At 40.9% G+C, this 24,935-nt stretch overlaps 1 protein-coding gene and 1 pseudogene across 2 annotated transcripts in view; one reads left to right on the forward strand and one right to left on the reverse strand.

Annotated features, from left to right (window-relative positions):
• The window catches only part of FMN1 (formin 1), a 483,837-nt gene that overhangs the window by 303,351 nt on the left and 155,551 nt on the right, over window positions 1–24,935 (reverse strand). The window contains exons 1-2 of one of the 2 annotated variants that reach the window (XM_049789784.1): window positions 21,749–23,134; window positions 20,183–20,300 (exon numbers count right to left, since the gene is read on the reverse strand). In XM_049789784.1, the coding sequence (XP_049645741.1) occupies window positions 20,183–20,300; window positions 21,749–23,134 (1,504 nt within the window). Of the gene's footprint in view, window positions 1–20,182; window positions 20,301–21,748; window positions 23,135–24,935 lie in introns of those variants that run through there. The other variant, XM_049789785.1, reaches the window with a different exon arrangement.
• On the forward strand, window positions 1,500–1,901 carry LOC126032108 (40S ribosomal protein S12-like; annotated as a pseudogene).

Here is a 24,935-nt window from a genome sequence, read left to right on the forward strand (position 1 = left end):
ACATAGTTCTAATCTCTGACCTAAGACATACAGTATATCTAACAAATCCCAGAACTATTTAGAAGGACATAAATTGAACACATATATCTTTTGAATATTATATGGGTATTTTCTTTAGCTGATGTAACTCTCTATATATTCTTCTACCATGATGCTTCTATTCACTTTTCATCTTGTCTTTTCTTTGTAAGCTGTTCAGTAAGGATTGTTAGTGGAACTGTCCCTCAGTTTGATGCCTATGATTGAACTATGTCATGGAAATTGCTGGTCTTGTTCCTATTGCCTCCAGATGCACCAATAACGCCCCATGGCATTGATTCTTGTTTGCATGGACACATTAAAATGGGAAAACACCATACATACAGATAAGTTCTTATCTAATAAATTTCAGTACAATGTACCTTACACCCTGAACATTGATATAATGACCTGGCACAGGCCTCAGAAGAATGGGCATCCTCCATTCACGCCAGAACCAGGCAAGCTAACTACGAAACATCCAAGGTCTTTTACAGCAACAGCTGGAAGCAGTCCTCTACCAGGAAAGACACTACCAAGGGTCTGACATCGACCTCTTAAAAAGAGACTTCCGTTTACACTGAGAAGACTTGACAGTAACAATGACCTGCTCTACAGGACATGGTTCTCTCTAGTCCCCCTTAAGTGTGAGGTGAAACGAGAGGATGCTCTGCACCATTCTGACTGCAATATGGGATATGCAGACTCCAGGATCTTTAATACAGAAGCATGATACCAACAACAGAGACTATGTGAGGAATGGAGGTGTATTGCCACTACAGATGATGACTTGAATTGGACAAACTAATTTGCCTGGAGCCTAGAATCAGTCCTGTGCCAGGAAACTTCAGGGGTAAGGACTCCTTGTATTTAGACCATAATTTGTCTTTCCATGTCCCTTATGTTTTGGTGGGCCTATGCAAACAAATGCCACTTTAATACCATTTTTTACTATGATCCCTTGACTCCAATTCTTAAGAAAAACAACCCACTAAAACTTTTGATGTTAACTTAAACTAGTTAGCATGTGCATGGAACTAGAGAAATGTACTTTGCCCTCAATGTTTAAGGAGTTACATAAGTCTAATGCCTTTAGATTATATTGTGTGCTGCTAAGAAATAGTATGTACTACAACTGGGGATTTGAGGGACAAAGTAATTGTATTGTACAGGGGTTCAGTTTTGTTTCTATTAATGTTCTTTGGCTGAAAGTTCAAGGCTGGGATATCATCGATGGGACTACCGAGAATTCTGTTTATGGGTGATTGGGCTTCCACTGTAACTTTACCCTGTCCTCTTTCTTTGCATTTTTGTTGTCATAATTAAAAAAAAAAAAGAAACTGTGCTACATATACACAATGGAATATTATGCAGCTGGTTTCAATAAAATTTTTAAGACATGGCTCTTTCCCTGCCACAGCGGGTGTACGTGGAAGCGCGTGCGCATTCAAGATTCGGCTCCCCCGTTACCACCTACCTCCATGGCCGAGGAAGGTATCACTGCTGGAGGTGTCATGGATGTGAACACGGCCCTGCAGGAGGTGCTCAAGACTAACCTCATCCATGACCGGCTCGAGCAGGGCATCCGCAAGGCCGCCAAGGCCTTGGACAAGTGCCAGGCCATCTTTGTATGCTTGCATCCAACTGTGATGACCCATGTATGTCAAGTTGGTGGAGGCACTTTGTGCTGAACACCAGATAAACCTGATTAAGGTTGATGACAACAAAAAAACTAGGAGAATGGGTCGGCCTCTGTAAAATTGACAGAGAGGGTTGGCGGCACTTATGTTGTGGTTAAGGACTATGGCAAAGAATCACAGGCCAAAGATGTCATCGAGGAGTACTTCAAATGCAAGAAATGAATAAATTAAGAATTTTGGCAAAAAAAATGCACTAGTAGAAGTTAAGGGTTTCAAAAGTCATTTGTTCAAAATTATCCATTTTTCCATAGTACGCTATGGTCTATTGTTCTATATTGCTTGCATAAACACTACTGATCCAAGACAGTTCTAATGATTTACTATCTTGTTAAAGAGACATTCATAAAACTGTAGATATATGAAGTATATTGGGCTCCCCCGAGCCCCCCTAATATCACCCCATTACCACCAACAAATGGAGAATGATTGAACTGAAAGATAAAATAAATAAAATAGGCATTAAAACTTAAGTGAAATAAAATCCAACACAAAAAGAAACCATCCTTGGTAGTATCTAGCAGGGGTCTCAAACTCGTGGCCCATGGGCTGCAAACGGCCCTCCGTACAACATTTTGTGGCCCTGCCCTAGAGGAATCTTTTTTTGTTTTGTTTTGTTTTATTTTAGTTGTTTGGGTCACACCCCCCAATGTTCAAGGCTTACTACTGACTTTGCACTCAAGGATCATCCCAACTTTGCCTCCTGTGGACCCCAGGTAAATTGAGTTTGAGACCCCTGATCTAGAGGCAAAGGAATTTAGACTGTTTTCTAGGAGAAAAAAAATATTGTCAATGGTTCTGTATAGGAAGCAGAGTTAAAGCTGGGGGAAAAAGGATCAAATCTGAAATATAAAGTGGCAGGTATAATTTGATTTTTGGGGGGTCAGAGTGGGTGACACAAGTGGTAAGGCATTTTGCCTTGCCCGCACTAGCCTAGGAAGAACCGCGGTTCCATCCCCAGGTGTCGCATATGGTCCCCCAAGCCAGGAGCAATCATTTCTGAGCACATAGCCAGGAGTGACCCCTGAGTGTCACTGGGTGTGTCCAATAAAAAGAAAGAAAGAAAACAAAAGAATTTTTATTTGGTTGACCATCTGATGTCTTCAAAAGTATGTGGCTCATTGAAGACAGACTAGCAGTGGGCTACTTTTCTTAGTACTGCAACTGTATACCTGCTTAATATTAGAGAACTCTTAAGTCTTCCTTTAAATGAATTCCCTTTAAAGAACTTTTTGTGTAAATTCATTTCTGGTAAAACAGCAGAATAGAACATGTGTATTTTCCATGGATTAGTTCTTCAATCTGTAGTCCACAAACCTATTTTGGGTCATTGAAATCTCCTAAAAGTCTTCCTTAAAGCAACAAAAGCTGAAAAATTTATATAATTTTGTAACATTGGACTTAATGAATAAAATGATATCCAGCTAAATTGGCTTTTGGATTACCTACCAGTCTATTGACTATTTCTCTTACTTATCACTGTCCACATGTCTAAGGAGATTATAAAATGCCCGGTTACACAATAGATACTAATACCTGACACTAATAAATACCATATTCATCTCCTGTTTGCAAAGGACTAAGAGTTAAAATTCATTTTTTTTCATTTTAGAATGATATTACAGCAGGTAGAGTACTTGCTTTGTACATACCTGAGTCTTATTTAATCTTCAGGATCCCCTATGAGTCTACCAGGACTAATCCCAAAATGTATAGCTGGTAATCCCTGAGCATTGCCAGGTGTGTGGTCCAAAAATTAAAATAAAATTTTATTAAATAAAATATAAAACTCAATCTATTTTATATTTCAAACTATAGCAGCAGGTTTACCTAGAACAGAGTCAAACACCATACTCCAAATAAAATCCAGAGTAAGTTTATTGCTCATCCAACTATCACTATCAAAAATGAAAATTGTTGTAATAAAGATATATAAGGTATTGGCAGAGTACAACAAGAAAAAAAAATCATCTAATCCTATCAAAAACATCCAATCCCAACTCTTCCCAAAGTGGTGAACAGAAGTATCCTCAAAGAAGAAATACAGATGGCCAAAAGGCACATGAAAAAATGCTTCACATCATTACCAGGGAGATAACAAATAAAAAAAAATGAGATATCATCTCATACCACAGAGACTGGCACACATCACCAAGAGCAAGAACAACCAGCATTGACACAGATGCAGAGAGAATGGGACTCTCATTCACCGCTGATGGGAATGTCTACTGGTTCAGCTTTTTTTTTTGGTAAAACAATATGGATATTCATCAAAAAACTAAAACTTGAGCTTCCCTATGATCCAGCAACATAACTCCTAGGCATATATCCTAGGAGCCCCCAAAAATACACAATGTAGAAAAGGCCTCTATATTCCTATGCTCATCTCGGCACTATTTACAATAGCCAGAATCTGGAAACAACTCAAGTGCTGCCAGGGGTCTCAAACTCGTGGCCCACAGGCCGCAAACGGCTCTCCATACAACATTTTGTAACACTGCCCTAGAGAAATCTTTTTCTGTTTTTGTTTTGTTTTAGTTGTTTGGGTCACACCCTCCAATGTTCAAGGCTTACTACTGACTTTGCACTCAAGGATCACCCCGACTTTGCCTCCTGCGGCCCCCAGGTAAATTGAGTTTGAGACCCCTGCTAGCTAAGGAAACTGTGGTACATCTACACAATAAAGTATGCAGCTATTAGAAAAATTGAAGTCATGAAATTTTCATATACATTTATGAATATGGAGAGGATTATGCTGAGTGAAATGAGTCAGAGGGAGAGAGAATAATTGCATTCATTTGTGGGATATTGGAAAAAAATGATAGCATGGTATTAATACCCAGAGACAGAAGACACAGGTTTGTCTATGGTAGAAAGCTTGCCACAAGGAGCGGGGAATGCAGTTAGGGCAGAGAAGGGTGCTGCTATGACAATGATCATTGGAAAAGATCACTCTGGTCAAAAACTGGGTGCTAAAAGGAGACAAAGTAATATATGCATGATGATCTTTCAGGTAACAGTATTGCTAACTACAGTTTCTAAAGGGAGATAAGAGGGGTAAGGGTGAGAGAAAGGAAGGAAGGAAGGAAGGAAGGAAGGAAGGAAGGAAGGAAGGAAGGAAGGAAGGAAGGAAGGAAGGAAGGAAGGAAGGAAGGAAGGAAGGAAGGAAGGAAGGAAGGAAGGAAGGAAGGAAGGAAGGAAGGAAGGAAGGAAGGAAGGAAGGAAGGAAGGAAGGAAGGAAGGAAGGAAGAAAGAAAGAAAGAAAGAAAGAAAGAAAGAAAGAAAGAAAGAAAGAAAGAAAGAAAGAAAGAAAGAAAGAAAGAAAGAAAGAAAGAAAGAAAGAAAGAAAGAAAGAAAGAAAGAAAGAAAGAAAAAGAGGAACATAGAGTCTAACCTCTCTGTTAGAGGCAGGGAGGGGAGAAGGAAAGGGGGATGGGTAGGATGGAAAACTGGAGACACTGGTGGTAGGGGATGTGTGCTAGTAAAGGGTATTGTACTGTTGTTATACATGTGTAAAATCACTTTACTTTTCCCTTCATCTTTTCTAAGTTAATTAGCACAAATACCCTTAATTATGTCAACCCTGAACTTGATTTATGTTAAACTCTGGCTAATAAAACAGGCAGGGGAAAGCAGCAGAGAAGGAGCTTGGCTGACTCAGTAAGATCCAAGACGCTGAAGTTGGAGAGATGGCACAGCGGTAGAGCTTTTGCCTTGCAGGCAGCGAACCAAGGCTGATGATGGGTGGTTCGATCCTCAATATCCCATATGGTCCCCTGAGCCTGCCAGGAGTGATTTCTGAGTGCAGAGTCAGGAATATCCACTGGTAACTGCTGGGTGTGACCCCAAGACAAAAATAAAAACAAACAAACAAAAGATCCTAGATAGTACTCAACACCTCTAGCCAAAAAATGTACTTTTGACTCTGATTTCTTGTGCGAAACTGCAAGCTGAGACCCCTCAGAATAACCCTTACATTGTACATTGTTAGACTGAAGCTCAATCATAAGCAACCTTGTAACTGTGAAAAATAAAAAATAAAACCCTGCAATGATTCCCCTCTGTCTCCACACTAACATCTTCACACAAAATGCCCAATAATTTCTAAACCTCATTCAAGTGTACAGGTAGAAAATCCTGCATAGTCTTTCCCAGGTCCCTTATCAGTTATAATAAACTGATTTGGCAAATCTTCAAACAGGGCCTGCTCCATTTTTCCTTAGCTGAGGTCTAGGTGGCCAATATTTGACTTATCCAGCCTATTTCCCAAGTCAGTTGGGGAATTCTACCACTTACTCTAGTCTAGATGAAACCAGTGATCCCACATTCTGCTGTATGCTATACATTCCTCTATGGGAGCATTAGAATAGTTCAGTGCATGTGAGTGGGGACACTGTGCCCCTTCCCCACTTCATGTTTTCCACTTACTTATTATCCCACACCAAAAATGACAAGCACAAAAGCCTAAACTGCTTAAGGGCAAAGATCCTGCCTGATTCATCTTTATAGTCCCAGTAGATCTCACACCAGAATACAGTAACCATAATAACTTCTCAGTTAATATTTACTAAACAAATACAATATTTTTTAGTACTGGAATTAATAACACTCATGAATTTGACATTAATAATATGCTAGGTGTTACTAAATTAGAATTCAATGCGATCTACCTACATCAGTATCTCTGCTATCACATCCATTTACTCCAACCTTATTTTTTGGGGGAAAGTCACACCTGGTGATGCTCAGGGGTTACTCCTGGCTATGCACTCAGAAATCACGCCTGGCTTGGGGGACCATATGGGATGTCAGGGATTAAACCGTGGTCCGTCCTGGATCAACCAAATGCAAGGCAAACGCCCTACAACCATGCCATCTCTCTGGCCTCCATTTACTTCAACTTCTAAGAAAAAACAAGACACAGTGTTTTTCGAATCACCAAGGAAAATTGCCTAACAGTCATCCTAATCCTGCCATGTAGTTCACCACATAAAAGCAGCTTTTTAAAATGTTTTATTTATCCCAATTGACAGTATATTGGAGGAGTCTAAACTCTAAGAAAAAAAATAATATCAGAGAATCCAGGAGGCTGATCTGAAAACCATTTGGTTTGGGGCACGGCATTAACAACTGTTGTACTGTACTGCAAAGTCACCAAGTACTCTGATGTTTAGCACAGGGAAAATAGTCGCCATAGTTACTTTGACTTCCCTTATCTGACATTGGAAAAGTTGATTCTTTAGGGTTAAGATTTTTCCTTATTTAAAATGTGCAGCAAATTGGGACCAGAGAGATAGTACAATAGAAAGTTTGCCTAGCATAGCTGATTCCCAGTACTTCAGAAAGTTTCTAGTCCTACCTCGGGTAATCCCTGAGCACTTCTGGTGTGTCCCCCAACTAAAGAAAAAAATTAAATAAAGTGAGCAAAGAAATCAATAAATCACATTTTCCAGTTAACCATAATCAAAAAAGAACTTACCTTAATGTAGAGACAGTTACACATTAATAGATCAAAAATTTAATTTTTAACAAATAAGTTCTTTAATGATTGTCAGTTTAACCAATCTACCCCACTGCATTAAATTCAACTATTTTTCTGTGTCAAAAGCCCAGGTATAGAAAGTTTCTAAAGATAAAGATCATTGATCAAAAACCATTGTATTTCCTAGCACTAACTGGAAAGCACTGGGAAGAAATCTGTAATAGGAATGAATATCAATAGCAATATCCACTCTACTAGCTTTTCAGCTTTGTTTTGAGGTTCAAAAAGAAAAGAACTAATAAAAATTATTATTAGTGATGATTTTTGTTTCATTTTCTAATGTCAAAAGCAGATGTTTCAATGGGCAAAGATCATGAAAGGCATCATTTACTATGCTTATATTCAAATTCTACATCTTCTTTGGAGAAATTTCTTAAGATCATGAATCACTAAGAAAATGAAAATGAAAACCATAATGAGTTATCACTGCACAGATTGGGATGGCTCTTGTTCCCAAAACAAATAAGAATAACAAGTGTTGTTGAAGGTGTGAAGAAATAGGAGCCTTGCACAATGGTGGAGCAGCAGTGGAAACAGTTTGGAAGAACCTTAAAAATTAAGCATGAGAGGGGAGGTCACTCAAGGGTCAGGGTCTGTATTGCATAAGCAAGGTCCCAGGTTTGATCCCTAAAACCATTTGTTCTTAGAGCTGCACTGGTAAACCCTAACATAGAATGTTCTAAGTTGGTTGGCTGAGTATCAATGGAAGTAATCCCCACATTCCCTGAACACTGAATGGGCATGTCCAGGGATCCTTCCCTCCAAATTAAACATAGAACTATATATGCTTTGTTTCAACAATACAATTTTCTGTATGTACCAAAATAAAAGTGAATGTAGAGTCTCAGGAAATATTTTTACAATATTCATAACAACCATTATTTACTATACACAAAAATTGAAAGTAATCTTCATTGGCATATGGATGGATAAACTGTGCAGTTGACACATGCAATGAAGTGTTAGCCTTCGAAAAGAAGGCTTTGCATCGCTACACTCAGATAAATCCTAAGGACCTTAGAATATGGAAATTAAGCCAATCACCAGGACAAATAATTCATATAATGTAATGTAATGTAAATGGAATCACACAGTATCTGGAATAATCAATATTATAACAACACAAAGTGGAATAAAGAAGCCAGGAGCAACTTCTGAGCGCATAGCCAGGAGTAACCCCTGAGCGTCACAGGGTGTGGCCCAAAACCCCCCCCAAAAAAAAAAAAAAGTTGCCTGATTGTATGTCTTAGAGGGAATCAGGGAGCTGTTAAGTGCAGTACTGTTCAACCTTTTTGCATCTGTGAACAGCTGGTACCCATCCTGAATACTAGTTTAAAGACTGGCAGTTACAAACAAGGGGGTAGACCAATACTTTTCAGCTTTACTACACCCATGAACCAGCTCCAGTCTGTGGATCTATGGTTGAAACCATTAGTGAGTATAGTTTTAATTTCTCAAATCAAAGATTCTTAATATATACTGCATAACATACTTAATATTAGTATGCCATGCTTGAAAAGTCATTAACATCTATTTGCCTTTTATAAAACCATGCCTGAAAGCGGTTAACGTCTATTTGCCTTTATATAATCATTATACATACATAGTAAATAAAGATTTTGATTAAACCAAGTGACAAAAAAATTGTAGGAATGGTTTGGCTGGCAAACTGTACATGTTTTACTCTAAAAATTTCTGGGCTAAATTTAAAATGGCACAACACTAAATTTGTTGCATGAATAAGGCCTCGTAAAATATTCTGATACCACAGCAGTGCCAATAAGATTTATAAATAAAAAACTTCACAAATGACCAATATGTTAAATCTAATGTTATATATATTTACTATAACATATATAATAAATGACCATGACTCCAACCACAAATACCTGACTCATAGCTGAATGAGTAGTAGAATGAATATGAGTTTTAAGCCAGAATCAGAAATAGATAAAAGTCTATAGGTAAAAATCTTGGCTATCAAACTAAACCAATTAAAAGCATAATGGAAAAACAATCCTATTCATAAAAGCTCTGCAGAAATAAATTTAAAGGTACACATGTTAGAATAAGAAACACCACACAACTTTATTAAAGAACATAAAAGAATAGTTGGAGATGAATTCTACTTCAGAGTGGAAAAACTATATATAATCATGCTCACTTATATTGATATAAACCAATTGAACTTGAAGATGCTTGCAGCTCCAATTTCTAATATTTAAAACCCCAGATTCTGAATTGTATTATGTTGCTTCTACTCCCCAGAACTTCATTAATATTTTCCTGAATTTAGTTACTAGTACATATATTTGAGAGTCCCTCTGTTCACCCACAAGCTTTAGCTCCCCCTGACTGTATTGGGAAAGTTTTCTTCCTCCCACAACTCTCAGCCACACAGTTAAGTGGAAATCACATGCATGCCTCAATTGTCAGCATTCATTCCTCTTCCTACATCTACAAAAGTTTTTCCTTGACTTTACTGCTTTTAATTTCTCAGCTATCACCCTCATTCCATGCAATAGAAGGTAGCATGTTACAAATAAAAATGAAATGAATAAAACTGTTAAATAAATGATAAAAAAGAGGGCAGGGCACATTTTGTCTCAACACAAGAAATCAAAGAAAAATGGATTTGTGACCAAAGCTGCCTGTTAGTTATGACTAGAGAAACTGAAAAATAAAGTATAGTAAGCCAATAAAATATTCCAAGGTATTTATAACTTCTGGTTAGTGAGCAAGGAAGTCTGACTCATGGAAAAGGGCGGAAACTCTCAGTTTTTGACCAAGGAAACCCAAACCAGAAGCAAACCATAAAGTAAAAGGATAACCAGAAGTAAACCATAAAGTAAAAGGATATTTAGAAAACAGAGGGATGGACTATTTCTCAGTCTCATGAGGTTATGTTAAACAAAGTAAGTCAGGGAAGACAAATATAAAATTATCTCACTCTTGTTGGTATATGGACATAAACCAATAAACAGAAAATCTGACATGGTATCAGACATTGGCCTTGAGATTACCTAGTAAGGGAAAGTAGGCAGAGAAATTGTGAGATGGACTGAAGTAGTAGAAGGGATAATGGTGGAGAGTCTTGGACCACTCAGTGGTAGTAAATTGTAATAACTAACTACATCAAAACCATAAACATCAACAATATTGTAAACATGTGGGTTAAACTACAGTGATCAAAATAAAACATGATACTTTCAATTTGGATGTTTTCAAGTTAGGTTTTAGTGATGGAGTCCTAGAGATGCCACATATATATATGTATGTATGTATGTATGTATGTATGTATGTATGTATGTATGTATAAAACAGCTGTCACTAACAATCATTATAATGTCTTTTACTAGTAGGACCTTTGTTGCAAAACTACGAAACTCTTCTCAAGCAAAGAGTTCTTCTCTGCCATTAACAGGTTTCCAGTTGTCTAAGCTACAGCCAATGGAGAGAAAACATTTTCAGATGCAGAATGGAGAAGTCAAATCAATAGCTGTAATTTTATTTCAGAAAATGAGTGCTTTTCTTCTTTGCCCTTTTTTTTTAAAGTGATAAATTTTTAATTGTTTTTACTTTCCAGTATTTGCTCTATACAGTCTTGCCTGAAATTATAAACTTTAGGATTAGTGAGAAATGGATTTTTCTCTTGAGTTTTGATTCTTTGCACATTTTTATTCTCATCTCATGGGTAATTAAGTCAGTGCCTATTCCTCAAATAATGCCATTTTGATTCTAATTGGGTATTGGGACTACACTGAGTGAATTTAGGAGACCGTGTGGTTTCTGATGGAAACTGTCTTCCCACCTCCAAAGCATATATTCATTCCAATAAACTCTCTCTGTGGCCCTGACACGGTACAGTTTTAATCTCATAAACACAAACTTAATTTCCATTGGGAAATATGACTTTCCCCACATAGTAATATAGTTCTTAATAATAAGACCTGTTAAACCAACCTTCACATTACAAAATAGGATCTGAACAGGAGGTTAAGGCAGAACAGATGTAACAAAGTCTTATCATATATTTACTTCTTACAAATATGGTGCCTAGGAATACATACTTAGAAAAGGTAGAAGAGGCTCTGTACACATGCACAAAGGGGTGTTAGAAGTCAGAAAGAAAATTTTATTCCTCTTAATAGAAGACATGTTCCTAGGTAGAAATCTTAAGCATTTTAAAGATTTCATTTCTCATTCTCACCATCAAATTAATTTATAAATTATGTCATTCTAGTCATAGCCACAAAGGTATTTTTAAAACTTAATTAAAACTTAGTTATTATGAAAGAATAAAACAAACAAAACAAAAAAAAACATTTTTAAGTTTGCAAAAGAACTGAGCAAGTTCTAAGATTAAACTGCTGTAATAATTATGATGCTGAAACAAAATAAAAACAAAATAAAAGTTCTGAAATAATTACAGATATAGCAGGGAAGAAAAAGTATTCCCAAGTTTGCTATAAAAACAGCAACGTAAGGGGCTGGAGAGAGAGAACAGCAGGTAAAGTGCTTTCCTGAAACACTGCTGACCTGGGTTTGATTCCTAGGATCACATATGGCCCCCAAGTCCTGCCAGGAGTGATCCTAGAGTGCAGAGACAGTATAAAGCCCTGAGTACCACCAGAGATAGCCCCCAAACCAAATAAAAAAATAAGTTAATAAATAAACAAATTTAAAGATAGCAAATTCAGGAAAAAGTTTGTCTTAGATCATCTAAGTTAGTCCCCATCTATGGATTGACATCAAAGGGAGAGATGAAGAAACAGTAAAAAGAAATCACAAGGATATTTAAAATATACATTATACCTCCTGTATTGCAAATTATGTTGAAAGAAAATTTATACAATCAAATGAGGACAGATTTGGCACTACTTATACTTAAAACCATGTTCTAAAGCACAACAGGTAAGTATTTAACAGAAATGTCAGTAAGAAAAATACTTAATTTTAAATATTCACCTTCTCACATGGAGGTATTGCGTAGAGGCAGGCAGTTCAGAGCCAGAGTGCCTGCTTGCAAGTGTGAATGAAGCCTTCCCCAGCACTAACAGACAGATCCTCAGAGTCCTAAGCCCAATGGAACCCTCTTATATCCACAACCACAGTATCAGAAAGAGATTCAGTAAAGCAAAATCTTACTCATATGCATCAAAACCTTTTAAAATAGAAAACTCCTGTCTCACAATTATGAGAGATTGCATTTAATTCCCAGTAGTCCATCCCCCCAAAAGGTGGAATCCCTCATCTTTGGCAATAAGACAAGAAATTTATATTAAAGGTTGAAAATAATTTATAAAAAATAATCGCCATGGGGCCGGAGAGATAGCATAGTGGTAGGATGTTTGCCTTGCAAGAGGCCAACACAGGATGAACCCTGGTTCGATTCCCAACATCCCAGATGGTCCCCCAAGCCTGCCAGGAGCCATTTCTGAACACAGAGCCAGGAGTAAACCCAAAATTAAAAAAATCAAAATAAATCGCTGTAATTAATTGTTAAAATGAAGAGAGAATTACTTAGAAATAGTTCAAGTTCTCAAATGAGAAAAATATTCCAGCACAGTGCGATAAGAAATATTAAGTATGAGATTCACAGAGCTCTAATTCAAAATGTTGACAATGGCTTCTTTGAGAAAGGATCAGAGAGAGTTTCCTTTGCTTTGTGACATGCCTGAGTATTTCCAAATTTGTCATCTTTTTTGTAACAGGGAAAGATCTAAAGCTCATGGGAGATTTTCTGAGCCCAGGAAACAAAGCTCCGCATGAAGGAGCAATAGAAGTCCACCAAGCTGAGCCCTGAATGACAGCCATTATCCTTGGGAGAATGGACTCAAGTGGGAAACAAAACCCTCCCAGGGGATGAATAAAAGCCGAGGCCCTGAGAGAATATCTCAGAGGCCTGTGTGCTCAGGTGTGCTGAGGGAAGTGAGTGCCAGCTCTCCATGCAGAGAGGCTTAGAGAGAGGCTTAGAACCTTCTTCACTGCAGCCTGTTGGCTACTTCAGTCTCTCTGGATGTGTTCTGTGCTGTCCTTGTCTGTCCTTAAGAAGTAGTGTATATCAGGAGATTCCCAGTCAAGTAGTATTTGCATTTGATCAATGGCCATGGTGCTGGCAGAACAAAGCACAGAGCATCAGGGGATTTATCGCACAGCAGCTCAGGCCCTACTGCACCCCTTCTTGTGGGACCACTCACTCTCCATACCACTCAGGTTGCTTCTCAAGTTCTGGAATTCTATGACCCCTCACCCCTTCAAATCCAGGTTATCAATGTGACTATACCTTTAAGGGGTGATAATGTTACCTATAAAACAAACCCCTGTAACTGTCAACAGATTGGGTATAAAAAAGGAAAGCCTGAAGATTGGCCAGGAGGGGGGCTAGAAGGAAACCCCTGAGAGAGCCTTTGTGTCCTTCCTTCCTTCCTTCCATCCTTCCTTCCTTCCTTCCATCCTTCCTTCCTTCTTTCCTTCCTCCCTTCCTCCTTCCTTCTTTCCTTCCTTCCTTCCTTCCTTCCTTCCTTCCTTCCTTCCTTCCTTCCTTCCTTCCTTTCCTTCTCCCTTCCTCCCTCCCTCCCTTCTCCCTTCCTTCCTTCCTTCCTTCCTTCCTTCCTTCCTTCCTTCCTTCCTTCCTTCCTTCCTTCCTTCCTTCCTTCCTTCCTTCCTTCCTTCCTTCCTTCCTCCCTTCCTCCCTCCCTCCTTCCTTCCTTCCTTTCTTCCTTACTTCCTTCCTTATTCTTACTTTCTCCTTCCTTCCCTCCATCCTTCCTTCCTTCCCTTTTCTTTTTCTTTTTTCTCCACACACCTCTCCCCTCTTCTCCCCCTCCCTCCCTTTCTTTCTCTCTCCCTTTCTCTCTCCCTGTCCTTTCCTTTCCTGTAATCTCTCTTCTCTCTCTTTCTCTCTCCCCCCTTCTCCTTCTCTCTTCTTTCCTCTCTCCTCTCTCCACTCTTATTCCCCTCTCCCACAGCAAACATTAAAAGCCTAGATTCTTTCTTCTGTTTTTTTACAGTTGAGAGCTGTAAAAGTTATTTTTGACCCCCAGGTGCTGCTCAATATCATGCTTTTTTCATGCTGATTTTTTTTTAAATTAAATTTCTCTAGACACTGTGATTTACGGAGTTGTTTGTAACATGGTTATTTCTGGCACTCAACATTCCACCACGAATATAAAATTCCCTCTAACCCGGTCATCAGTTTCCCAACCTCTGCAAAGACTGCCCTTTGGCAGGTAGGAAGAATTTAATTAATATTTTGTGTGAGAGGTCAAAATGAAAATGATGGGGTGTTACACAGCCACTTTCGCAGCCATGGGGTCCACAAATGTGAGACTGCAGTGCTGGCCTGATGAGATCAGAAGACAGGAGAGGTTCACAGAGTCCCTCTAAAGGCCCCTATGCCATCAGCTGCAAGGCTATATGTCCATGAGATTCTCCTCCAAGTTAGGTCTCTCTTTCGAAAGTCACAGGAGTGTACAGTGTTGACCACTTGCTCAGACAAGGTTGGAGGTGGGTGCGGCTGGGAGGGGCATCTGGAAGTGAAGGCATCCTGCTGGTTTTCATTTTTTGTTTGTTTGCTTTTTGTTTTTTGGGGCCACAATGGTGACACTCAGGGGTTACTCCTGGCTATGTGCTCAAAAATCGCTCCTGGCTCCGGGGGTACCATATGGGATACTGGGGGATCAAACCATGGTCCCTCCTAGGCTAGTGCTTGCAAGGCAGACACCTTACCTCTAGCACAACCACTCTGGCCCCATGATTTTTTTAACCTTTTACCTATACCCTGGTAAATGGCCTAATAACCTCTCCACCAAATCACACAATTTGATTGTCCCCTGACTTCACAGGGATTCTGACCAATTCAGTCAGTGCTAGTTACCTAACCTGATAATAGTTGTGGCCAAATTTACTTATATCTTTATAGCAAAAGAAAAAAAAAACATAATGTGGATTAGAAATCTTTTAAGTTTGAGATTTTTTTTTTAAAGTAAAGCTTATGTTAAGAGTATCCTTCAGTGATTCTATCATGCCAGAATCCAGAAACTTTTCTGGATTCAGAAAATTCAGAAACAGAGATCCAGCAAGTGGGGTTTTTTTAATTGGTTTTTTTTTTTTTTTTTGGTTTGTTTGATTTTTGGGAGAACACACCCAGTGATGCTCAGGGGTTACTTCTAGCTATGCACTCAGAAATCGCTCCTGGCTTGAGGGGACCATATGGGATGCCGGGGGATCAAATTGCTGTCTGTCCTAAGCTAGTGCCTGCAAGGCAAACTCCTTACCACTCTGCTCCACTGCTCTGGCCCCAATTTTTCAGTTTTAAGACTTGTGACCAGTTACAAATCCAAATAAAAGTTCGCCACACTCACAGAAAAATATATTAAAAGAATGGAAGAAAAAACTGGTTATTTGTTTCAGAGAGAGATAAACTGCTTTTGCCCATTAAATTTAAAGGCAGGTGTTTTTTTAGTCTCCTAGTATTATGTGACAATCCAGCTTCTTTTCACTTAGCTGTGACTGGGTTTTTCTTAGTCCCAAGTTAATCAAGTTTACCACTTACAGATTCTGGTCTGCAGCCAAAGAAAATGTCACAGATTCAGCATGAATTGATTGAGTTTAAAAATTTAAAATGTGCGGGAGTGGTGCAACAACAGTAGGGCAGTTGTCTTGTACGCGGCTGATCTAGAAAGGACTGTAGTTCTATCCCCCAGTGTCCCATATGGTCCCCCAAGCCAGGAGCGATTTCTGAGCACAGAGTCAGGAGTAACCCCTGAGCATCACTGGGTATGCCCCCCCCCCAAAAAAAAAGGCAAAAAAAATGTAAAGAGGTCATAAAAAGATTCCTCCTAGAAAAAGCAAGACCATTCCATAAGCTTGCCTCAATATAAGTCCCCACATTCATAGTAGGTCTCAAAGGGCATGTGATCTGTTGCTGACTGTCCCCAGCCCAATTCCAGAAAAAAGATGGAATATGTTCTTTCCCAACAAAATTGCTCATAAGCCACAAACACATAACAGATCTGCATCAAGACTAATGTAATAATATATTGCATCAAGAATAATGACAGGGGCACGGAGATAGCACAGCGGCGTTTGCCTTGCAAGCAGCCGATCCAGGACCAAAGGTGGTTGGTTCGAATCCCGGTGTCCCATATGGTCCCCCGTGCCTGCCAGGAGCTATTTCTGAGCAGACAGCCAGGAGTAATCCCTGAGCACCGCTGGGTGTGGCCCAAAAACCAAAAAAAAAAAAAAAAAATAATGACAGATAGTACAGTGAGTGAGCCGTTTGCCTTGCACATAGTCAACCTGAGTTTGGTCCCTGAAATCTCATATAATACCTTGAGCATATTAGAAATAATCCCTGAGTTCAGAGCCAACAGTAACCCCTGAGCACTGCTGGTTGTGACCAAACCAAACCAAACAAACAAGAGGCTTTTAAAAGCTAAACTTTGGTGGAGCCAGAGAGAGTACAGCAGGGAAAGCCATTTGCCTTTCATGCAGCCAACCTAGGTTCAATCTCAGAAAGAACATCCGGTCTCTTGAACCCTACCAAGAATGATCTCTGAGCACAGGCAGGAGTAGAGCAAAAGTAAAAATTAAAAAGCTAAACTCTGAACAGAGGGAAACCCACCCACGCAGCAGCAAATGTGAAGTGGCCAACGGCAGTGAAAAGATGGGGGAATCATGATAAATATCTCACTATGTACCTTAAATATTACTGTGAAAAATTTGTAATTCACTCCCTCCACAATAAAAATTAAAAAAAAAATACTATCTTCTTCCCAACTCTGAGAACTGGGCAAGAATGTCCACAGCACAGAATCCTAAACTATAGAAGCTAGAGTCTTGAATTTACAGTATGTTTACTTATTTGGGGGTCATATTTCATGGTGTTAGGGGCACCTCATAATGCCAAGGATTCAACTAAAGTTTCCTGAATGCAAAGCATACAGTCCAGTCTTTTGAGTCATCTCCATAATCCTTGTCTTCTGATTTTATTAACTTAATGCATGAAACAAGAAAAATAAGAACACTTAAATGGTGAAAGAAGATGAGTTCTGGGTTGGAGAGCTAAAGCAGGGATTAAGGTGATAGCTTTGTAGTGAATCCCCCAGTTCAACCCCTGGCACCACATGGTCCTACCAGCATTTTGGGAATAATTCCCAGCACCACTGGGCTTGGTCCCACACACACCACAACAGGTGGTGAAGCCAGCTTCTCTCTTTGATGCCTACAGTGGCAGATTTTCTTTCCCAATGACAGAGAAACCAATGGGAACAATAGTAAAGGAGCTAGATTATAAACAAAGACTTCTAAAATGTAGCTTTCTGAATAAGACTTTAAAGAAGTCACAGGGTAAATGTTACTTTCTTAATTTTAGCAATACATGATAAAGTGTCTGAGCCATTGATAGGAATTTATATATTCCTATAGGGGATGGACAGATGCCCACCAGATGTGTTCCTGGAGCAGATGGCTGCTTCTTATACCCCCAAGAAATTTTTAGCAAAAGGCCCACTGTGGAAACAGGGAGAGTTGGAGAAATTCCATAAAGATATTTTTTGAGATCCAGGTTATGGTACCAACATTATATTTCCTTTATATTTGTTCAATATATTCTCCCTTCTGCTCTGCATATTTAGAGGCAAAAATATAGCATTGACTAAATTTCTCTTTACCTGGAAAATTCAGCAACAAAAACTATTATTTTTCTCCTTGTCTTTGAATGCCATAGCAGTTTGTAACAGAAAAGACTGCTTTGCTTCAGGAACTTCCCCTAGACACTTTGAATACCTGCTAATTAATCTACACTCCAAAATGTTTTGGCTAGGATAGCATTGGACTATTGAATTCTACAAGGTATAGATTCTGTACCCCTTTTATATAAGTTTTGTCCCTTTCAAAACCTGGCATTAGGAAGTTGGTCATTTGTTATAAGCTCCTAGATCTAAAAACCTGTTCCCTGAGATAAAGGAAATTTCTTAAGGAAGCATGGCTTCTTGCTAATCTCTTAATTTACACCAAGGCCAGGCCATAAAGGAACTACTTTGAGAAGTTATAACTTATCTTCCTTTTATCCTCTGGGCTCCTAAATGAACTGTTTTCTCTTCAAAGTTTACAAACCACCTAAAGTCATGTGCATTGTTTTAAAGATCAAACAATGTACAATAGTAAGTTTCTGTACTTTGCAAAGAACCAAAATGGGAGCATTCTCTTTTATACTTCTGACTAGCAATATACCCCATATAAAAGCCTTTAGTCTGGATATTAAACTTAGAATGCTGTTCTCTATACACATTTGTATGTGCTCTCATTCCTTCATATTTCACCACCCGTGCATCCACTCTCCTCAAGACGACTCAAAGTAGCCCTCTAATACATCCCGACTCCAAGAGCTAGTCTGTGACAACAAAGCAACCACATACTTGCCTAAAGTGGCAGGGTGAAAAAAAAAGTTTCTAAAGGTATAACAGGTATTTTATACAACCAAAGAGTAAGTCAGCAGAGAACAACTTGAGAATTAAGTCAGAATATTTACACCCATGTTGACACGATGGGAATTCACATACTTTCTGCAGACAATAACCAACCTCTTCTACCAATTATGTCACTTATGTATTCAGAGCCTGACCCAGAGTACTATCACTGTCCGCATTCTTCCCGCTGTCCCCATCTCATTCAAGACTCGAACAGCACTACACCAAGAACACATTTCATATTTACAAAAAGAATGAGAAGAGGGCTGGAGCAATAACACAGCAGGTAGGCCCGTTGCCTTGCACACGGTCAACCAGGATTTGATCCCTGGCACCCCATTTGGTCCCCAATGCATGCCAAGAGCAATTTCCGAGTGCAGGTTCAGGAGTTACCCCTAAGTGCAGCAGGTATAGCCCTCCCAAAAAATGAAAACAGGATTAACTAGAGCAGTTTGTCCTCAAACTATGGCCCATGGGCCAAATATTGTATTTGCTCATAGGAATTTGTTCGTAGTTTTTGTTTTTACTATAGCCCATCCCTCCAACAGTCTGAGGGACAGTGAACTGGCCCCCTGTTTAAAAGTTTGAGGACCACTGATCTAGAGAGTAAAGCAGGTACATTTGTCTTGCACATAGCCAACCTGGGTTTTATCCCTAACATCCCATGTGGTTCCTCCACTCTGCCAGGGATCTTAATATGTAAACATACGTAAGACAACCAGCAAAATATTAGCCAATATAGGTATCTTAAAATATTAAGAAAATAAGAGATATCAGAGAGAGAGAAACCAACCCAACACATTGAAGACATTCCATTCTATCTTTCCTCATTTTTCTTTAATTTCATCTGCACCTTTCATTTAAAAGAGAAAACAACCTAGATCACCATTACCTTTCTATTTAACTATATTCAAGAAAGTCTCCTGGGAAGGTTTCCGGAGAGTTAGATTACATTAAATTTGCTCATGCATTAAATAAAGCTTTGTCTTAAAAATAAAGTGAAAGAGTAACTGAAATGGGAACTGTACATTCATTCTGTACAAGGTGTCTGTAGCTCAAAAGCATTACTCAGAGACAAACAGCAAATCAGATTACAGTTCTGGAGAATTATACTCTCCCTCTCTAGCAATCCTGCTGCTCCCTTAACATAATATGAAGGCCAACCACCTGTTTCCTGAGGAATTTGTAACCTACCTTCTCAAAGTATCCCAAAGGTTCTCCTACTTCATAGGCCCCTACCTTCTTTCATGCCGCTGAGTTCACCTTTCATCTCTAAGATATTCATTAATGATAAGTGTACAAGGGTTTACTTTCAGAGAGAAAGCAAAAGGAAAGTTTCCAGCATTATAATTTATAATGAGACGAAAGAATTCTGCGAGTCTAATGAACTGGATCTAAATGCCACACAGCAAAAGAATCATTTCTGGGGACACGGCTCCTTTTCCTATTACCTGCTTCAGTGTATTTCAATCCTACTTTTTCTTCTGTGTCTCTGGCCTTTGGTGGTGGCCAGACAGCTTGGAGTCTTCCAGGAGTCCTATCATCTGGCTCTGTGGGGCTGTGGTCAGGCTGTTGAAAAAGTGAGCATAGAAAAGAGTAAGTTAAATAAAAATGTGATGAGAGGCCATTCATCTCTGAAAACAAACATGTTGACTCTGAGATTAATTTTAATGGCCAGTTGTACGTTGGTCTCATTCACTGTAACTGAAACTTCTCATAACAGTAAGATTCTTTTCTAGAAGTATAAAATGATCAGAAGGGTGAAAGTTTAAATGGCCATGAAATTGAATGAAATTCTAATGCCAAGTATAATACAAGCCATAATAGATTATTTGTCTTTTATCCTATGGCTATTATAAAATCAAGTGAGCTTTCAGCTGAAAATATACAATAGGACTATCACCAGATACCTTTAAGGGAACGTTTATACATGTATCCAAGCAACTCTAGAGATATTCATGATAGATTGGTCTGGCATTTTCCATGAACATTTGCATTTTCCACCAACATTAAGATTAACATGAACCTGGAATCTCTGAACCACAAAAAAATAAATAAATAATAAAGTTTTCCAAACACAAGATCTGGTACATTTTCCTTAAAAAAAGTGAAATAATTTTGATTGCATTTTCAAGTAATATTTTTAGTATGAGCAGGTCATGTTGGCTTAATTTTCACTACAACAACTCAAGAGATTTCCCAAAGAATTTTTCTATTTTTAAATATTGTAACTGATTAAATCAATAGTGGGCTAAGTACATTCTGTATCAGTTCTAAGTGAGAAATTCTATGTGTTAACCTATAAAACATTAAGATGCACAAGACAGGCTTTTGCTAGTGTTCAAAAATTATCTGCATTGTCTTTTGCTCTGAATGGTAAGAGTTTCATGACTTCAGATAGTTACCATGTGCTAACTTCATTTCATCCTAACCATTTAAGATGAGGGTTATTTACTGTATTTTGCTGATGAGACTGATGCATAGAGATATTCAAGGTCACCCTGCCAGTAACTGGCAGAGAGAAATAAAACCCAGGTGTCAACTTAAATCCAGTGCTCAGTAAGGGTAACCTGTAACCTCCTGAGAACATTTTCATCCCACCACACACATGCCTTTCGTCAAATGGCAAACTTTCAAAGGAAAACTCTTCCTTTCATGGAGGCATAATTAAGTGGTGAGGAAATCTGGGCTCTGGCTTCTAGATTACATGGCTTCCACACGCTGCTTAACTTTCACAAGAGCATTTACTGTTAATGTTTAAACACTGACAGCTTCCCTTGCCTCCACAGCCTCAATATACCTCTGCATATGGCCCCCAACCTTGTACCCACCCAGAACACATAGAATAACTGCTGTCCATCTCTAGCTTCCACCTGAGGACAATTGAATTCCATTAGGAATCACTTTCCCATTCAAATACAATACAATTAAAGCAACAACAGCAGGTTGCCCATATTCCTGAAAAGAATTAAAGGCTTCCCCTTGCAGGACAAAACCCAAAACCCAAGACTACATACACTTCTGGGATCAGAGGGGCCATCAGGGAACCTGGCCTTGGACCGCTCAAACACAGCTCGAAGGGACTCCTTCTCATGCTTCATCTTGCGTTTGAGAGCTTCTAGTTCAGAGGCGTCCGCAGTGCTCCCCTTTTTGGGAGGACGGATGAATAAGGCTTTAAAGGCCTCCAGGGCGGACTCGGGGGGCTTCGGCTTGACCTCTCCACCCTGGGCTTCTGCCGGGCCACCGTGGCTCTCCTTGGCCGCACCGCAGCCCATGTCCCCTCCTGGAGCACGCTCAGGGTCCTCGGTCTTGAAGTCAGCTTTGGGCATGTCGAGGTTGAGCAGCTGTGACAACTGCTCCAGGAAAGTGGGAGGGGCCTTCGGGTCAGCCACCCTCCTGTCCCCAGCCTGCCCTAAGGACTTGTGCACCGGTTGGGTCAACCTGAGCAATGCCAGGTCTCCGTCCTTGGGTTTGATTTCGGTGATGGACTCTCCTCCCTCGGCTGGTGCCCCCTTCTTCAGCACTCGGAGCCCACTGAAGAAGGCCGGGAGCTGGAAAGCCTTCTCTCCGGGGCCTTCTTTGGGGCAGGAAGCGTTCTCCTTGGCACTGGCATTCAGGTTTGGGTCTACTCCCAAGGGAGCCACTGGGGAATCTTCTCCAACATGTTCCTGGCCAGTGCTGAGCTCGGTGGGCCCCGGCTCACCTCTGCCCTCGGGTGTCCCTGAAAGTCCTTTCGCAGAGAGCTGCTCATCGTTGTCATCCTCATCATCAGCACTGTTCCTGCCCCCAGTAACAACCCTGCCCTGACAATCTCCTGGCTCCTCTACGGACCCCTGAAGAGGCCCAAGTATAGCAGCACTTGGGGACTCAGCACAGATGTTGTTGGCGTGGCCTTCTTCTTCTTGCTCATCACCGCCATCCTCAGAGTCTGAATCCTGGGTGAGGTCCACCAAGGTCCCCTGGACCACAATGACATCCTCCTCGCTGCTGGCATCCAAGGTGGCAGGTGGAAGTGGTTCTGGACTTGGAAGAGAGATGCCCGGCTTTGCCAGGCCACCACTCCCCTCTTGCCCCATCTGTGGCTCAGCCTTTTCCTCGGCCCTCTGAGTCTGTGCATCATTCCCCAAATCAGGAGGAGGGCCAGGGGCCTCCACCTCCAGCTCTGGGGTGCTGGTACCCGGCTCCTCCCACCTTTGGGGCTCAGCATCCACAGCTAAATTGCGGAAGGCTTTCAGCACCGCATCTTCCAAGTCGGGCTTCCCGGAGTCGAGTTTGCTAGTGAAGCCGAAGAGGCTTTTCATGGAGAACTTGCTCAGGATGGACTGGGCCAATTCCAGACCAGAGTCTGCTCTGTCGGGCTCTGCCACATCCCTGCCGTCCAGGGTGTCCTCGCCGTCCTCCATGTCCATGTCCCGCCGGCTGTGCCCTTCCAGGATCAATCCAGCCTCTGTGTTACCTGCCAGGCTGGTTCAGCATTGAATCCACCCTATGCGCTCTGGGGACTCTTCCAGGACACAGGCAAGGCTGAATTCAGGACTCCTGGACTGGCCGCCCCAGCAACACCCGCCCTGGGGCTCTTTGCAGGTCACCCTGTTGCCCTGCCCTGCCCTGCCTGCCCTCCAGTTTGCCTGGCACCGTCCACAGCTCACTGCCCGGCAGGCAGGAGGCAGGCAGGCGAGACTGGCACCTTACTACACACCAGGACGCACAGGCCGGCCGGCTGCTCCTCTGGGGCTTCTGTATTTAGTCCGGGGCACAAAAGGCTTTTGTCGTCGGAAAGTCAGCCTGCCCGGGTCATCCCAGCAGAGCTCTGCTCCACCACCAGCTCCGCCCCAGTGCCTGCTGCAACTCCCAGCCCTTTGCCACTTCCTCATTGGTGAGTAAGTTGAAGCTTCTGGAACTGCTGAGCCAACAAGGAGAGATCCTCCCAGCCCTCCGTGGCCCGCCACCCCTTGGAGCAGCCCAGGAAATGCAAAGAGTGAATCAGCAGAAAAAGACTCAAATTCTTAACTCCGAGGGCCTCCTCCTAGGCTATCTAAATTAGGATCAGAAGCCTGTGCCTTCAAGGCCAAACCCAAGAGCTTGTAAAAATTCCCCAGCAGAAAAGACACGTGACTGGCAGACCACCAGAGCCCACAACCAAAGGGCCACAAATGCAGAAGTGCCTTTACTGCTCTGGCACTGGTGCTGTATTTTGTGTTTGGTTTGGTTTCCTTCTTGTTTGTTTGTTTTTGCTTTCTTTTAAGTGCTTTCTTCCGCTGCCTGGCAGGTTTCATCTGGAATGTAGATTTTAGCTGTGGAGCTCACAAGGAAAACCAACAGGACTGGTTTCTTATGACTGCTCTGGTGGCTCTGCCCTGTCCTGTTGTCTCCATGTTCTGCAAACAGGTGCTTAGGCAAGTACGCCCACCACGCCCAGTGTCCACCAACCTTCCGGTGGCAGAGTAAACAGCCCCAGCTTGGCAGGAATGATTAGCCTCCAGGTTCCCTCCCATCTGCCAATCAGGTTTCTGCTCAGCAGCTTAACTTCAAGGCTTCCTTAGGCATCCTGGCAGCCCCTCTCGGCTCCAGTGATCCAGCTAACGAAAGGCAACCTGGCATGATCCAAGGTAACACAGGAACTCGCCTTGTTACCTCGCCATTCATCATGGGTCCCCAAGGAGACACATTTCCCTAAAGAGCACATCTGAAAGGTCTCTAGCCCAGATTCCATCTGCCTAAAGCAAAAGCCAACGAGCCTCAGCTCCATGTATCTTCCACTGCTGATGGATGAAATGCGAAGAATCCGGAAACTGAAGATATAGAAAAAAAGTGAAGTTGTTTACTAGTGACACAATTTTCTCTTGGGCAGACTTGCCCGTCCGACCTGAAGATCTCAGTTCTCTTCAAATCCAATGTTGTCAGCAGACACTTAATGCCCGAGATGGACAAGACCCTCTTCTGCTGCATCAGAAGAGTGTTTCACCAACTCTCTTGGATCAAGGCTGCAAGAACTGGCCTAGTGTTGAGTACAGCAGCACTTCAACTTATAATATAGATAAATTGATGCTAATAATCAACACAGCAACTTATAGATGCTGTGGCCACAGCAAATCTAGAGTCTTGTTCTAACTACTCTAAAGCTATGTCCCCTAGAGCCTTGATCCCTAGTAAGTGGAGAAATTCAGAACATAATCATAGATTTCCAGCAATGTGTTCAAAAGA

The sequence above is a fragment of the Suncus etruscus genome, chromosome 16 (assembly GCF_024139225.1).
Source record: "Suncus etruscus isolate mSunEtr1 chromosome 16, mSunEtr1.pri.cur, whole genome shotgun sequence".
Lineage (NCBI taxonomy): Eukaryota > Metazoa > Chordata > Mammalia > Eulipotyphla > Soricidae > Suncus > Suncus etruscus.